The 18,008-nt window shown below is 34.5% G+C and overlaps 1 protein-coding gene across 5 annotated transcripts in view; it reads right to left on the reverse strand.

Annotated features, from left to right (window-relative positions):
- Positions 1–4,241: 4,241 nt before the first annotated feature.
- Positions 4,242–18,008, reverse strand: part of Tab2 (TGF-beta activated kinase 1 (MAP3K7) binding protein 2) — a 75,280-nt gene continuing 61,513 nt past the window's right edge. For 2 of the 5 annotated variants that reach the window (XM_063233021.1, XM_063233020.1), the window contains 4 exons: positions 13,147–13,307; positions 12,849–12,942; positions 11,540–11,620; positions 4,242–6,264 (listed from right to left, as the gene is read on the reverse strand). In XM_063233021.1, coding sequence (XP_063089091.1) covers positions 6,122–6,264; positions 11,540–11,620; positions 12,849–12,942; positions 13,147–13,307 — 479 coding nt within the window. In that variant the 3' untranslated portion in view covers positions 4,242–6,121. Of the gene's footprint in view, positions 6,265–6,359; positions 10,617–11,539; positions 11,621–12,848; positions 12,943–13,146; positions 13,308–18,008 lie in introns of all 5 variants that reach the window. The other 3 variants (XR_010041944.1, XM_063233023.1, XM_063233024.1) reach the window with 3 other exon arrangements.

Below are 18,008 nucleotides of genomic sequence, written 5' to 3' on the forward strand. Positions count from 1 at the left end.
CAACGCAAGTTGTATCAGAGAAGGTGGTTTGGAAAGGTCTTATGATCGTGGCCTTTGACTGGATCCTTAAAAATCAAACTTAGGCACTCCAGAAAGACTAGCTTTCATCAAAATATCAGTAAGAAATGCTTGTGGGACTTTGGGGAAAAAGGAACCCTTCTCCAACGTTAGTGGGAGTAGAGAATGGTACAATCACTTTGGAAATCAGTGTGGAGATTCCTCAAAAAATTAGGATTCGAAGTCCCATTCAGTCCAGCTATTTCCCTTATGGATAATTTCTCAGAAGAATTGAAAACATCATACCACAGCTATCTATGTGCACCCATGTTTATAGCAGCACAATTTGTAATAGCTAAATCTTAGAAAGAATCCAAATGCTCATCAGCCACAGGATAAAAAAGATGCAGTATTTTTACACAATGGAGTACTACTCAGCTACAAAGAAGGATAAACTTGAGGATTTTATAGGTAAATGGATGCAACCCGAGACCACACTCTTAAATGAGATAAATCAGACTCACATGTGTAAATATAGTTCCCTAGTGTAAAAAACCTGAATGAGTAAGATCCAAAATGTACAAGACACTGAAAATAAAAGTGCTCAGAATGAAAGAACTGAGATTGATCATCAAAGTGTTTTCATGCCTAAATCTTGTAATCCAAACAACTACTTTTAAGATAATATGCAATATATTAACTAATTTCCTACTGTTTTGAAGTTCTGCATCTTTTTTTAAAATTAAAAAATATTGAAAAAAAAAAAAGAAAAGAAAACCTGTAGAACTGACTTTCAAGTGGCACTGGGACCTTTTGTGAAGTTCCCCAGGCCCTGGAAAATAGCCAGTCCCCAATACAAGTTATCTATTCTTGTGACATCTTCATTGTAAGAAATATTTTTGAAAACCCATTTTGTAATGCTGCAAAGGATTAACATGGCTTCTTTTTTAATGCCCTTGGTTGTTTTGTGTATACTCAGAATTGTTTGTTCCATGGGCATCTGAAGGGTACAAACCAAAATTCCAAGTAGCTTCTCTTTCTCTAGATGATGCCTTTCTGCAAGGTTTTCCAATTAGCACAGAACTGTACAACACCGTGATTAAGAATTCTGGCCTTTGAAGTCACTTATGCAGCTTGTGGCTCTGAGTGAGATTTAGTTTTCTTCTGTTTAAAGTAGATGTCTTCTCTCAGTTTTTTTGCCTGTTTCTATCTTGTAGTAATTATTTGCTGTTCTTTTAGTATGAACTTAGGTACAGTTTTTTTTTTTTTTTTTGGTTTTTTTTTTTTTTTTTTTTTTTTTTTTTGTCTTTTTGAGACAGGGTCTCGCTATGCAGTTCAGACTGGCCTTGAGCTCACTTTGTAGCTCAGGCTGGTCTCGAACTCGTAACAATCCTCCTGCCTCAGCCTCCTAAGTGCAGGGATTATTAGGTACAGCTCTTGTGAAAGAATTGGTTGCCTTGAATATGAATGTTTTGTCTGATACTGTTGTGAAACTCATTGAGGATCAAAAAACAAAGTTTTCCTTCAAGGAAAAAAAAATTTAAGGAGAGAGGGCAAACTGGGTGAACAAAAGTACAATGGTGGGGATATGCAAGGCCTACAAAGTGACATGGTTGGGCCAATTTAGTTCTAAGTATTCTGCTGCAAAGTAACAATCCTAAAGAGGCAGATGAGGCAAGCCCAGTGAACAATGCGGGAACAACAAAAATTTCTGGACAAGGGTGTGTGATGTATTACAACACTGCTGCAATGTGCAAGAAAGTTTGAAAAACCTGGAGGGAGGAGAATCAATCGGTGTCAATAGAGAAAAGCCTACCAAGAACCAACTGTTGGCCTCGAAAGTGGTTAATCTTTTTTCTTTTTAAAGTATGTTCGTGAGCTGGGCATAGTTGGGCATTCCTGTAATCCTAGTACTCGGGAGGCTGAGGCGGGAGGATTGTGAGTTTGAGACCAGCCTGAGCTACAAAGTGAACTGAAGGCCAGCCTGAACTACATAGAGAGACCCTGTCTCAAAAAGACCAAAAATAAATAAACTAATTTTAAAAAGCCTTCACGGTGAAAATACTGAAGTATTTGTTTACTGTGCTGTGAGGATCAGTTAAAATGGTTCTGTAATGTGTATGATGAAGCTGGAACAAGAAGATCTAGAAGAGGAAGTCAGTAACCTTGGGTCAGTATAGACAATACAAACATGCAGACGTGCAAACACTGGAATTTAAGGTCCTTCCAATAAAGCATTTATTTTCCTGGAGGAATGCTTTTTTATACTCTGTCATAAAATGTACATTTGGCTGGACAAACAACAGAAATATAACATACTGATCTTCAGGTAAATTTTTGACATTTTTATGATCTTTACACAGCAACCTACCTTGAACTTTAAAAAGTTTTAATCACAATTACTAGTGATTAAAACACCAAATTCTATTCCACTGAGATGTCCACTGGAACAATTCAGAAAAATGAATAGCACACTTACCTGCTAATTAATTACTGCTGAGAAAAATGCCTCAAAACTTGTTCATACAAAACCATGGTTCACTGTTTCAGACAGGAGACGCTGGCTGTCTTCCCTCAAATCTTCACAGCACTTCAAGGTGGGTTTAACCTCACAAATCAGTCTCTACACACACTAGGGAGCAAAGACCTAATTTAACAAATACTAGCCTTTAAAAAAAAGTGTGTTTTTGAATAGATTTTTCTTTCCATTGTCTAATTGTATTTTCAGAAGGAAGCAGTACAAATAAAGTGGAGTCACTTCAAGTAAAATGGACACACAAGTGTACCTTCAAAAAACGATTCAAATGTACTGTGTTCACGTCTCGTATTATTAAATGAGAAACTATACTAATAGCCAGCATACAGATATTAAATCTGGTATGGGCTTTGGTGCCAGTAGATTTAGTATTATTTTCTAGGGTAACAAAGTCAACTTCAATCGTTCACAGACTGATGTTTTGTCTTTTGTTTGTTTTTGGTACTGGGGGTCGAAATCATGACCTGCCACCTGCCAGGCGGCCCTTACGCCACTGAGCTAAATCCCCTGCCCTCAGATTGAATGTTGTATCCTACACTACTCACCTCTTGAATCTATCATTGCTCTTAGAATTTGCTATCGACATTAAAACTGGAAAGAGGAAACTGATAAAATGTCAATTTTATTTATAAATGCACTGATGCTACTGTAGTTTTGGACTCTGTTGACATAATTTTCAGCATGATTTTAATTCACCAAGTAAAATCAATTTTAGGTTTTAGCTGATTCTGGTTGTTCACTTAGAAAAATGAAGACTGGGTCAGAGATTCAGTGGCATAGTGCCTGCCTGGCAAGCGCCAAGGTTGAGTTTGATCCTTAGTATTAAAAACAAACAAACAAACAAACAAACAAAAAAACAGAGACTTTAAAAGAAAAACAAAATTTTCATATTTTGCTCATAAAAAAACTTGGAATAGCATCTCTGTATATTAGTTATGATAGAAGTTACTAGTTGACATTGTTAAGTTTTCTTGTAAAATCCAGTTTCACATGAACAGACAACTACTCTACCCCTTTGAACACAGAGAATGTTAGCACCCAAGAAAAATGAGTGACAACAAACACTTAAAGGTTCATCTTTCCATGAGGCTCTTAATCATGTGTCATTATAGCAATCACCAAAGGTAGACTCCTGACCACCAACACAGCCTACACACCTCATATTCTGTGACAAAGAGTATCTTTTCCTAGTAGGTTTAAAAGACAACTCAAAGTAGACATTTTATAGCTAGAATCTGAGGTCAGCACATGCTGTTTCATTCTTTTCAAACTCAGAAAAATGCTGAGCCATAATTTTTTTGAAAACTGGCAATACAAAAGTCCTCTTCAAGAGAAATGCCCCCATGCCCAACACCAGTAACGTGGAGGAAAGTGTAAGTGACTACCTAGGCTTAAACAGCCTATGAAATCACGTTTGTTCTCAATAATGCAGCAACATTTTTCAAAATTTAAAAAGAAATGGAAGGAAAGTTTCAACACACCATAAAATAAAAACAATATTGGAGGGGGGCTCAGTTAAAATCTAGTTACTGCTTTTAGAATGAAACCTGGGGAAACTGATAAAAATAATCCAAGAAAAACAGTTTTATGCCATGATGTCATGAAGACTCTGGAGAAGACTTTTTTCCCTGAACCAATTAACAATTAAATGTTCTGCTGGGGTACAAATTATTTCCTGCACTACAAACTTTAAAAATAAGCCACAAAATTCACTTTAGAATATAAGTTTTTTAATTTTTATAAATAACTTATCTGTTACAAAGATAGTTTACCCAGCTAAATCACAAAACCATCAACTCAAGATATCCAAATTACATTTTATTAATAAAACAAGTAAAAACTGATTTATCAATCTTCACATAGAACTGCAGATGAAGCTGAAAAACAAGGTCTATTTTTAAAACAAAATGTATCAAATATAAGGGCTTTGGGTTTATGTCTGTTTATCTAGGATTGTCGTATTTCTTTTCATATACATAATGCAAAGCCCGGAGGACGCCAAGGCTTTTACATTCATAGAGATCACCTGTAATAATCCTGTTTCTTTAAAACACAGCCACTTGCATACATTTACAGTGGGACAGTCTACATTATTTCCTACTTTTGCTATATTTCAGCACTTCCCTTAGCCCCATTCTAAGCACTGATATATAATTTCATAATTCTTTTTAAATGCATACTGTTATTTTTTCTTGATTTCATTTAGGTATATACATTCCTGATCATCTGAATATTTATTTTCCTTATAAAAATATATCATCAACATAAAGAGATGCTTGAGGTTGCTTCAGTGTTCAAGTTTGCTTGTTTTATTTTTTCCAGCTTTTCTTCAGTTGTCCTAAATATGACTAGCCTTGTTTTATAAATACACATGATACTGCCACCAAGTCAGGTTTAGAAACAGATTGTCCCAACAGTAAGGCATTTAAACTTCTTAAAAGGGGTGGGGGTGGGGAGGCTGTCGGTACTGCTGATGTTGCTGGTTTTGAAACTGTACTTTCCCCAAAATAATCTCTTGTGAAAATTCTGTGGGACACCAAGCAGTTGAAGCAAGCTGTCAGTGGGTTAAAAATATCTTTTAAGCTTCCTTATGGAAGACAAGACACTGTTTTGTGCTACCCACTGCTCCAGTCAGTACACAGTATGATCTATCCACGTAATTCTTATGTTTTCTGCAATTCATTGTGCAGCATTTGTATATCTTCACAGAACATTGGCACCCATGAGGGCAAAGTACAGAATAAGTAGAGGAAAGTTATTTTGTGCATAGTTTCATTTCATTAATGCTTTTTTATTTTTATGGCATTGTTTCTTTCAGTAAGGCTTAAAAAGGGACATGATCGTGCTTAATCACTAAAAGGAAAAAAGAAAATTAGTTAACAAAAGGCTATTACACTATACATACAGAAATATAAGAATAATAAAGAAATCACTTAAAGCAGACTTGAGAGATCTGTACAGTAGGAAAAGCTTTGGGGTATTTCACTGTATTGTTTGTACAAACAATGCATGCTGCTCTCTTTTTATCTTCAGGTCCTAGATGCTGGCTTCACAGAGACATTTTCAGGGAAGACAAAGACAAGGCCAAGAGTACCACAGATTTGTGAAGTTCTTCCCCTATCCATTGGCATCTGTTAGAGGCAAACAGTTTTTAAATAGTTATACCTTGTTCCTTCTCTTCATGTATGTAGTGTTTCACTGAAAGCTTTTAAAAAAAAAAGCTACTGTTCTATTCCTTCCTCCTGTCAAAATTCAGTAGTGACAGGAGGGGGAAAATTACTGGGAACACCTAGGCAATAACATAGTGAGAATTATCCGTAACGGGATAATGGTAACACTGTACATGGTTAGGCAGCAGGCAACCAAGTCTTTCAGCAGATTACCTTTCATGTGATGAATTTCCACTGCCCATGACATTAGACTGAGGTATTATTAGCTCTGTGGGCTGACATTTAACATTAGCACAACACCATCTTGTCACACCTTCAAACTGACAAAATCCTATGTAGCAGTGAAACTTTTCCCCGATGACAGATTGATTTCTTGAACTTTAGATGTGGTTTTAGTGAAGACATAGGGGTTTCTGGCTCAGAAATGCCGTGGCATCTCACATTGTTCACAGCGGATTAAGGCTGGATGGTTCAAAAAAGTACAGGCAGTGCAATTCCACTGAGCCCCCTCATCATCTTCTGTGTCTTGAGTCTTTGGTGTTTTGATGGTGGATCTTTGATCTGGAAGGAAGTAAAAAAAATATTTTACAAGTAAAAACGAGTACGATAAATCACTGTAACACTAAATACCATTTGTACTGTGTAGCATGACGCACCCTGTAAACCAAAGGAAGACACTAGCTGAAACTGCCACACACGCTTGACCATCACCAGCCTCCATCCAGCTTGTTTTCTGGGAAGGGCAGCAAGGCATGAATCACTTTCACACCTCCTTAAGGGAGGAAACAACATATGACTGTCTTAAGCATCTCTGTCTTACAGCACAAGAGAAGGGAGCAAATTGTGAACATTTCTATGTCATTTAAGACTGTGCAAAGTGAAAAACAATACTGTAAGTGTATTTGAGTCTTAACAGTTTTCACTGCCCACCAAAACAGTGTTTATATTTGTTTTTTAAGCTAGGAATGAAATTTCCATTAAGTGTTCTTTGCTAAAAACATAAATCATAAAAAAAACAAAAAACAAAACTGATTTCTAAAGTTTAACTACATAGTAACAATAGACCATGAAGAGGTAAATCAGTGTAAAAATTTATCAGATGTATTTGTTTTACTGTTTAAAATCACATCTAATAGAAGAGAAAGAACAGTAAGTAGCCTTTTTGAATGTTTTCTTTGTTGTGTAGAAGCTTTTTAGTTCAATGCAATCCCATTTGTCTATTTTTGCTCGTTGCCATATCCAAAAAATCATTGTCCAGAACAATTTCAAGGAAGTTTTATCTGACGTTTCCTTCTAGTTTTTGTTTCCACATTTTGTTTAAATCTTTAATCCTTTTTAAGATGATCTTTGTGCACTGTGTATAAGGATTCTCATTCACTTGTATCCATGTAGATACTTGATTTTTCCAATGTCATCTATTAAAGAAACGGTCACTTCTCCATTGTGGTGTTGGCAACTTGGCCAATGGTAAGTTGCCAATAGATGCATGCATTTACTTCGGGCTCTTTATTCCATATCTACTTTTATGCTGGTAGCATATTGTTTTAATTACTGTGGCTTCTGAAACAAGCGAGTGTGATGTCTCCAGTTTTGTTCTTATTCAAGATTGCTTTGGTTATTTGGGGTCTTTTGTGGCTTCATTTGAATTTCTGGATTTTTTTTTCTGTTTCTATAGAGAATGCCACTGAGATTTTGAACATGATTGCATAGGCTCTGTAGAACACGAGTAATAAGGTCGTTTGAATAATAATGATTTCTCCAGTCCATGAACACAGAAGTATTTCATTAATCTTTAATTTCTTTCATCAATCTTTGTAATTTTGGTGTACAAGTCTTCTACCTCTTTGGTTAGGTTTATTCCTAAGTATTTTATTCTTTTTGTTGCTACTGTAAGTGGAACATTTTTCTTGGTCTTGATTTCTTTGTTTGGCTCATTACATAAAGAAACAACTGGTTTTGTATATTGATTTTGTATCCTACAACTTTACTAAATTCTTTTAATAAAGTTCTTTTCTTTTAAGTCTTAGGATTTTCTATATATACTGCAGTCTTCTTCTGGGATAAGGAAATCGTGTTAAGATCCCCCTAGTGAAACTCTATAGACTGTACTTGTTATGGTTTGTGTTAGATGTCCCACTAAAGTCTCATGCAGTCACAGCACTTTTTTGGATGTGGCAGAATCCTGAGTGTGTGACTGGTTGTGCAACGCTGGAAATAAAGGGTACTGGGATCAAGGGTGGGTGACTGGTGGCTCAGTTCACTGACTGGATGGGCACCACCCTTATCCTGGTAGACTGGATATGTTGTAAGGGACAGAAGAGGCTTGCCTCCCCTCACTCTCTGGTTGCTTTTGCTATCTTCTGCCACTATGAACTGTTGTCCTTCTGCTATATGCTACCCTGCCTTGGAGTGAGACAATTTATGGATTGAAATGTCTACAAACTCTGAGCTTAATAAACCTTTCCCCCTTTAATTCTGAGTGTCAAGTATTTTGTTTCAGCAGTGAGAAAGGATAGTACTGAACCCTACAAACACTATGATTTTTCCCTTTACCAAAGACTGCACGGTTGGTCTGTGTACCACACTGAAAAGAAATGGTGACTACTCAGGAGGCTGAGGCAGGGGAAACATACGTTCAAACAGCCCAAGGAACTTAGTGAGAATCTGACTCAAAATAATAATTTCAAAAAAGACTGGGCATGCACCACTCTATACTCAGTGGCAGCCATTCTTGCCTTGTACCAGATTTTATAGGGAGAGTTTTAAGTTCCCTGCCATTTATTATGACATTGTCTGTGTGGGTTTGATATATGACCTTCATTATTTTGATATTAGTTCCATTTATTCCTATTTTGTTGAGTTTTAACTCTCAAAACATTGTCAAAATGTTTTTAATGCACCTACTGAGATAATAGTATTTTTTCCCCTGTTTTACCATACTGATCAATCCACATATATTGAACCATTCTTGCTTTCTTAGAAGACATTTCATTTGGTCATGGTGTATGATCTTTTATAGTGTGTTGCTGAATTCAATTTGTTAGTATTTTAATGAAGTACTATCTATGCTTATTGGCCTATACTTTTCTTACTTGTACTTTGTCTGGTTTTGCTTGCAAGGTAATGCTGGCCTTATAGAATGATTCTTCTTTTTTTTTTTGGAAAGTAATAAACAATTAATTATTTCTGGAATATTTGGCAGAATTCATTCATGAAACCATCTGGTCCTAGGTTTGTCTTTATCGGGACACTTTTGATCACTGATTCAATTTCCTTATTTATTACTGGTACATCTGAGCTATTTCTTCTTGATTGAGTCCTGATAGGTTGTTACATTTCTAAGAATTTATCTATTTCTTCTAGGTTATTCACTTTTTGGGACAATAACTGTTCCTATTAGTTTCTTTTGATCTCTATTATTGAGGCATCTAGTGTCATGTCTTCTATTTTAGTTATGATTTTCTGTGAATCTTGTTTTTTAAAATTAAAAAAAAATTTTTGTCTTTTTGAGACAGGGTCTCACTGTGCAGTTCAGGCTGACCTTGAGATCACTTTGTAAGTAATCCACCTGCCTTAGCCTCCCAAGTGCTGAGATTACAGGTGTGTGATACCATGTCTGGCTGGATCTTGTTTTTTATTAATTGTCTAGCTAATGGTTTGTCTATTTTATCTTAAAAACAAAAACAATTGCTTTGTTGACTTTCCTACTGTTTAAAATTATCTGATTTACTTTCTCTTTTCTTGAGACAGAGTCTCACTAGGTAGTTCAGGTTGACCTTCAACTCACTATGTAGCCCTGCCTGGTTTTGAACTCACAACAATTCTTCTGCCCCAGTTTCCTTAGCTCTATAATTACAGGTGTGAGCCACTATGCCCAGTTCTATCTAATCTACTTTTGCTCCATTCTTTGTTATGTTCTTTCTTCTATTAACTTTGGGCTTAGTTTAATGGCTGTAATTCTTTAAAGTGTAAAGTTAGGTTATTTGAGATATTTCTTCTTCCTTAATACAGGCATTGATCTCTGTAAACATACTGTTTGTACTGCATTTGTTGCATTCCATAGATTTTAGTATGCTGTTTTTGTTTTTCAAAAGATACTTTAGATTTCCTTGTGATTTACTCAAATATCCAATGGATATTCAGAAGTGTGTTGTTAGTTTCCATTCATTTTTATGGTTTTCTTGTTATACTGATTTCTAGTTCATTCCACTACAGTCAAGAAAGATATCTGGAATGATCTAGATCATCTTAAATTATGCTATGAATTGTTCTGTGAACATAAGATATGTCCTAGAGAATATTCTATATATACTTGAGAATATGCATTTTTCTGCTGTCAGGTAGACCCTTCTGTGTATGCCTGTATCCTCCTATTGATCTTTTTATCATACATATGCTTAGAGTTAAAAATCTATAGTCCTATAAAACTATAGCCATTCATGATTTTAGTTATCATTTACATGAAATATCTTTTTTATCCTTTCAAATTTCAGCCTATGTATGTTTCATTTAAACTGAGTGCTGTGGTGCACATCTGTAATCCAGCATTCAGGAGGCTGAGGCAGGATGATCACTGCAAGTTGAGGTCAGCCTTGGCTACATAGCGAGTTCAAGGTCAACCTGAACTGCACAGTGATACCTCGCCTCAAAACAAACAAAAACCCCTCCTCCAAAAAGGGTCTCATTTAGAAAGTATACTTTATGCTTTTTGACTGCTGAGTTTAATCCATTTATATTTAAAGCAAGTATCTTTAGGACCTTACCATTTTGTTGCTTCAGTATACTTGGCAGTTTTCTTGCTCTTCTTTTCCTCTTCTTTTGTTATAGGATGATTTGATTTTTCTTTCTGTGGTACTGAGGATTGAACTCAGGGCCTTCATACTCAACTGCATGTCCCGTCCTTTTTTTTTTTACTTTAAAATTTTTAAACAGGGTTTCACTAAGTTGCTCAGACTGGGCTTGAACTTGTGATCCTCCTGCCTTAGTTTTGCAGAGTGCTAGGAATATTTTCCATCATGCCTTAATATAACTTTTTAAAATAGTGATTTATTTTGATTATTTCCAGTATCTTCTGTTATTATTTCACTTAAGTTATTGATAACAACTTAAGTTCAATTGCATATATTTACCATTCCCACCCTGCCATATTTTGATTATGTGTTCATTAACACATTTTTAAATAGTTTAACTTTCTAGTTAAAAGTAGATTACATACCCTGGTTACAGTGCTCTAGTAACCTGCACCTCTATATTGACCTTCACTAGTGAGATTTACATATTTGATTCCACTTCTTTACACATTTTAATGCCTTGCTCAAAAACATAGACATATTCTGATATGTGTTAATTTGGTATACATATATTCTGAGAATATCAACGAGATAGAATGATAACAGGTAACACTTTTTGAGCACCACTGATTTGGAATTCAGCATATTTTGATTATATAATATATAAAAAAGTTATATATAAATTAAAATAGTATATGCATGAAGAAATAAACTTTTCTAAAGTATCTTCCTTATCACTTGCCTAAGTTTTAAGGAATAACAGATTTTTGCCCTTGATTTTGTTTTTAAACCAAGACTAATTATTTTGGGAGTACACAGTCATTCCTCAGGTCACACAATTTACTTTTAAAAAGATGAATACATTATACCTTTGTATCCTCCCGAATCCCCAGCATGTAAATCAAAATAAACATCTGTCTAATGAATCCATCTAAGAATGCCAAAGTTTGAAGCACTTCTAGAGTGGAACTTTGCTAAATATAAAAATTTTCTAAAATCTTGCTTTTAAAAATGTAACAGTTTTCATACTTAATGGATACACTAACCTTTGGGTTTTGGTGGCACAGGACCTACAAATCCAATATTGTCATAAAAGTTATGAATAGCGCTGGGATTAAAATGTGGTCCTGAAATATATAAAAAGTAAATATATCAATGTTTGTAGCTCAAAAATACTGTTTTTTTAAAAAAGCAAGCATTTCTTTCTAAAAATACTATTGTATAAACAGAAGAAATGCTCTTCAATTTTACCTCTATTCTCAAATTATAGGTTAGATCTCAAAAACATATTTCAAAATATAGGTATAATATAGTATTCAGAAACAGAAGTAAATGGTAAATTGGGGAAGTCAAATTAATGCTGGTGAGAAACAATTATGAGTAGACTCCTACATGATTAACTTAAAATTTTGCAATTTAAAAATTAATATCAAATTATCAAACCTAGACTTCAGGAAAAGCATAGCCTGGACCCAAGGAAGTCTGTCTATGAGCTTTGTGCTAATGTGATATACTGATTTAGATTTTATACTAAAGGATTACGTTTAAGGACTATACTTTCTAAAAAAGCAGTAACTTTCTTTTCTTTCCAAAGTTTGAACTATGGCATTTTTCTGTGAATGTTTCAAGATAAATGGCTTACCAACATTTTAAAAGAAATTTAAATAAAATTCACTTTAGTGGATGCTGGAACACATTCAAAAGTGTGACTCAAGACTTTGTTTTTTTACTCATTTCCTTCCTTTTTTCTATCTTTTCTTCTTTATATATGTCTAACATTTTTCCAACTTCAGAATTACATTTAGATCATAAAAATTCTTTTTAGTTTTCTAAAGAACTGAATTAAACTGTAAATATTTTTTACTACAGTACGAAATTATTGCTTATTAACAGTTTAAGTATTAAAAAAAACTTATCATGGTCCAAAGAACAAATAATCACACTTTTGTTTTCTTCTCTATTTTATCCATTAGAACAGTGCCACTGAGATATGGGGCCACAATTCTTGAAATGTAAAAGGAAAAAAGGAATACAGTTATATGAATACATCTATATTAGCAAATATTGTGCAACAAGTTCTATACACATAAAAGTAATACATCTGACATACTGATCACTACTGTTCCTTAACATGTGATTAAAATAGATATGAAGGATATATGAAATGTCAAAGAATGTCTGAACTACATACATAGTTAATTTGGGGGGAAGAGGAGACAGTTCTTTAACACTATTTGGCTCCAAAGCCAAAAGTTCTGAGATAGTAAGTTCACGACTGGTAAGTCTGTTTTCAGCCACAGGAAGAGCTGGCAGATTAATTCTATTAATTTCAGCTGAGTATGCACTGAACTTTACCTCGGGCTTGAAAAAGATCAATTTCTTTGGTTAAGCAGTCAATGTCAATCTGGAGTTGTCTATTACAACTTCTCAACTGCTGCATTTCTTCAAGCTGAAAAATAATTTCATGTAAGAAAGATTTGCATTGAATTCTCATGTCATTAGTTAAGAAAGAAGAGTTTGGCAGGGGGAGATAAGGTCAGAAAAACAAATATGAATTAAGTATTCACCGAAACTAGATCAAGCTTTTACACTATGGCAGACGGCTTATTCTCATATTCAAGCACAGAGGTCACAACAGTTACATAAGACTTACTGAAGGTATTTGGGATATGGAATTTGATCTTTTTAGGCGCCTTCGAGTTAGATTATTTTCCATTTCATTGACCTCAGATTTTAGTTTATCCAGCTTTTTCTTTTGAATCTCAAGTTCTCTTTGAAGTCGTTCCATTCTGGCCTTCTGGTGTACCAACAGAGCTGCAACACATTATTAGTAAACGTGAGCACCCACCCACTTTAGTCAATTAACTGTTAGGTAAATTTGAAAAAAGAAAATAAGTAAGTATTTCTGTGATAAACATAATTTTCCAAGAATCCCAAAGCTACAAGAAAATACTATAAGTATAAACATTTACAATTCCAAAAATTTTAGAATGTTTCAATTAATTAAGCAAATGTTACTGACGTTATAATTGTTTTAGGGTTTAAATTTACTTTCTAGCAAACAATATTTTTGGCCTATTAATTTTCTGAAGGTCTTAGTCTACTTATTTAACCTACTTATTGCTGTCTAATTCACATCAGACCCCATATTAGACTAAAAAGAATTAAAGACAACATGACTAACCTAGAGGGCAAAGTGAAGAAATTAAGAAATATAAAATTAAACAAAGCACCCCAACAGGAACAATTCCAAATATATCAATAATCATAATAAACATAATGTAATTAAATGTATTTACTGACACAAGAGATCAGCAAAGACTTAAAAATTTAGCTACATGCTGTTAAGAAACACATTCCAAATGTTGTTCCCTCACCCATGCTTTTAATACGCTGAGAGTCTGTTAACTGTATCAATTTGAGTAAGAAATGCCCAACTAAATTGGATCAACATAGTTCTGAGTGTGGTTGAAGGGATTTACTTAAAACAGAAGATCCAACTTTGGTGTGAGGGACAGCAACCAATAGGCTTGTCACCTGAATGGAGTAACAGGGAAATGAAGAAGGAAGGCTTGGTTCTGTTTTTTCAGAGGAGCTCCAGTGTTCACCTTTACCTTGGGCATCACTTCCTGGCTTCTGGCACAGACTCTTCAGCCTTATGTGAGAGACCTTTTGGATCTCCATGCACAGATAGATTTCTTGCATTCTTTCACACCTGACTGCAGGTGACCATCACCTGTACTGTAAGCCAATCTTATAAATTCTTACATATTTGTATATCTTGAATTTGTTTTTCTAGTAAGCACTGATGGATTCAGAGTCCACTCAGTGTTAGGTATTTTGCAAGTGACTTGGGAAGTCAGTGAACAAAAAAAGAAAAATCTGCTTTTGTGGAGCTTATATGACAATGGCCGGAGAAAGCGAGGCAGGGGAGGAGGGCAAGAACAAAACTCTGAATTGGTGGCCACTAAAACTACGGCTCATGAGCCAAACCAAACCAGTCTGTTGTATAAAGTTTTACTGAAATACAACTTTGTTCATTTGTTTACTGGTCTATAGCTGTTTTCATGTTTCATCAGCAGAGTTGAGTAGTTATGAAGAAACTATGTGACCTATGAAATACAAAGTGAGTTACTGTATCAAACTGTGTCAAGTTTTTTGACCATATTAAGGATTCTGAATTAAATAGGGGCTAATCTCAGTACAGAAAAGTTCAAATGAACATGACTAAATTTAAAATAAATATCTTGTCCATTCTCAGAGGCACAAAGTAATAGCAGACATTTGGCTGGTGCTATCTAAAGACTATGCACAATGAACGAAATGACAAAACCCAAACCCAGCTCCTGATTAAACTAACTCAGCTCTTCATACTTAACAATCAGACAGAGAGAGAGAGAGAGAGAGAGAGAGAGAGAGAGAGAGAGAGAGAGAGAGAGAGAGAACGTACCTTTATTTCTGGGTGTAAATATTATTATTTATTTCAGTTCTTTTTCACACAGTATCTGGCATTCAATAAAAAGAATTAGGAGACACACTTAAAAGTAAGAGAAAGTCACATAGAAATAAAATAGAGAACAAAACCATATTCAGGAATAACTTAGATGCCCAAGGTACCTGACAGGGAAGTTAAGAACAACTGTAATTTATATGTTAAAGGATTTAAGTGAAAAAGTGGACAGATGCAGAAATAGATCGGTAATTTGAGCATGTAGAAATTACAAATAAGTCAGATGCTGGAAATGAATAATATAGGATGAAAGATAAAGAATTTCTTTAGGCTGATCAGCACCCTGGACACACAAAGATGAGTAAACTTGAAGATAGAAAATTACACAAATTAAACACAAAGAAAATGGTGGAAAAGAATAAAGAATTCGTGAATAGTGGGGTAACATGTTCTAAACAGCATGATGTAACAAAGATGACAAAAACAAAGCAGAAAAATATTTGAGGAAATGATAAAAAATTACCGAAACACAATGAATCACACGTCCAAGAAGTCCAGAAATTTTCAAATAGTATTAAAATACCTACATACATCACAGTCGAACTGCTCAAAACCAGATAGAGAAAAAAAAAAGCTTGAAGGCAGCTAGAGAAATTTTAATATAGATATATGAAGTAAAAAAAAAGAAAGCCATTGTATTCATTTCTGAAATACCTCTTACAGGAAAAAATACAAACAAAAAACCAAAAAACTTTAAGGCCCAACATGTTATGAGACAAAGAGGTTCTTAATGACATAAAGGAAAAATACTAGTAAATAATTCTCATTCTGTACAGAAAATCATAGAAGATGCTCTGTTTTTCAATGAATGCACCATGAGAGCACATTCTAGGATTCTTCAGTCATAGCTCTCCACTAGTAACTCCTAACCTGATATTCCTTTGTTTCTATTTAAATAGGAAAGTAAGCTGTAAGACTAAGCTACACAAAAGGCCAAGTAATAGGAACAACTTTCAACATGAGGCAAAAATATAATTTAAAAATTTATAATCAACAGAGCCACAGTTGCTGAGTATGGCTCTGAGATGTTTTTAAAGTTAATTTAGTTAATTAATTAGCTCTGAGATGTTTTTAAAGTTAGTTAGTTTTTCAGACAAAGTAAAATACTGCATCCTTGATAATTTATAAAGAAAGGAGTTTTGTAGTGGTTGGAGAAGTAGCTATCATAGGACTAGGACTCTACTGTAAATATACTTACAATTCAAGAAGTGTTTTTTTCTAGTTTAAATAAAATTTTAGAATTATTTATAATTATGTTGTTTAGAAGTGACCTAGTTACTTAGATCTCTCAGGTGTGTTTTCTAGTTATAAATAACCTTAAAAATGCTCAGAAAATAGTAAGAAAAGAATTTCTTAGCAATTCTTTGTTTATCTTTAGTTGACTTTTCAATTACGCTTTGGAACTTTTAGATAGGAATCTGAGGACACTGAATTACAGTGAAAAAAAGTCAAATTAATTTCTAAAAAAAATTACTGAAAATTCAGTTAAGGCTAAACTTTTCTCTAGCTGTGGTTTCTGCAAATTTAATTTTTGTTGTATAAAACAGTTCAAAATACTTGTGCACTATGCAACAACACTGTCACACTGACCCTGAAGGATAATTACAGAAAGTTGTTTTTGCTCTCACCAGCTTCTACTAAATGGAATGGTGAACAGATAGCAAGAAGCATAGCAATTATACCTCCAGGTTCCAAAGGAAGGGGATGGCTGGAAAGCTTTCAAATTGATTGGGCTTGTTGGGGGAGGCTAGGAATTTTCTACTGTTACGGAAAATTATTTTGAACAGGCACTTGAATAAATTACTTATATTGGTTTTCTGTTTCTTTTTTTTTGGCATGCAAGCAGTTTTAAACAAAATCATATCAACCACACATATCGATGAATTAGAATCATGTACAATCCAGAAATAGTGATTTGTTACACAGACTTCAAGGAAAAATTTTTCCATTCTTATTATTTATTTACATACAAATTAACACTGACTTAAAAAGCTAAGCTATATTCAATTATATTATCCAGTAATCTAAACATGGTTGACACAGCATTGTACTTGTCTCCAAAAGACCCACAAAAAATAAAAGAGGAAAACAACTGGTACAATATAACAATAAAGAATGAAGAAAGCAATTAATGTACAGTCTAATTCAATGAATTTCTGGAACACTAAAGACTAAGAAATTCAATGAATTTCTGAAACTACAAAGACTAATGAAGAGTAGAGAAAGTTGTAGTCTCGCGGATGGATTGGGTATTGCAGACTAAGAGACGGCTCTTGACTTTAGAGAATGTAGGTTAAAAATTGGAGACAGAAGTGAGGAATGAGACAGAAAACAGCAGCCAAATTAGCTTGCTGGAATGGTCAGCCTTTCCCTATCCCGAGAGAGCCAGGCCACGTATAGACACATATTTATTTTCAAGCCCCTCATCCTCAACACGCATCTCCACTCTGGCCTCCACACACACAGAACATGAAGTGGTCAGATGCACTGCTCTCCTAGAGCAGCTGACTGCTCACCTACTCACCAAAAGCAAAGCCTGTCAAGTGGTAAGTCTCACTTTCACATAAAAGGCTTTCAGCTAGTCTTTATTACACTTCTGGAGTATGAACCATTGGCCAAGGATTACCTCTCATTTGAGGAACATCTAACACATGAAAAAACTGGATAAACAATGGGCAAAACTAAACTTAGAATAAGTGGAAATAAGCTAGGTGAGAGAAGAATTTATATTCCAACCAACATCATTAAAAGACTAAAGAAATACTGTATCAATAAAGGAGCAAACTGCCATGAAAAAGAAAACTAGCTGTAAGAAATTAAATCACTAACATGAAAATTTCATACATGAGTTCAAATGCACACTAAGCAAAATCTCTTTAATATGTAAAACAGAAACATAAGGAGGTGCAATATTCTGAGGATATGAGAATGTAAAGAAAAAAAAGAAAGAAAAGGAAGTTGGTTTAGCAGTGGTTCTGTATGGGTTTTTTTGTTTTGTTTTCTGA

This window comes from Cavia porcellus, unplaced genomic scaffold (assembly GCF_034190915.1).
Source record: "Cavia porcellus strain 051 isolate PalLab524CR breed Dunkin Hartley unplaced genomic scaffold, mCavPor4.1 scaffold_22, whole genome shotgun sequence".
Classification (NCBI taxonomy): Eukaryota; Metazoa; Chordata; class Mammalia; order Rodentia; family Caviidae; genus Cavia; species Cavia porcellus.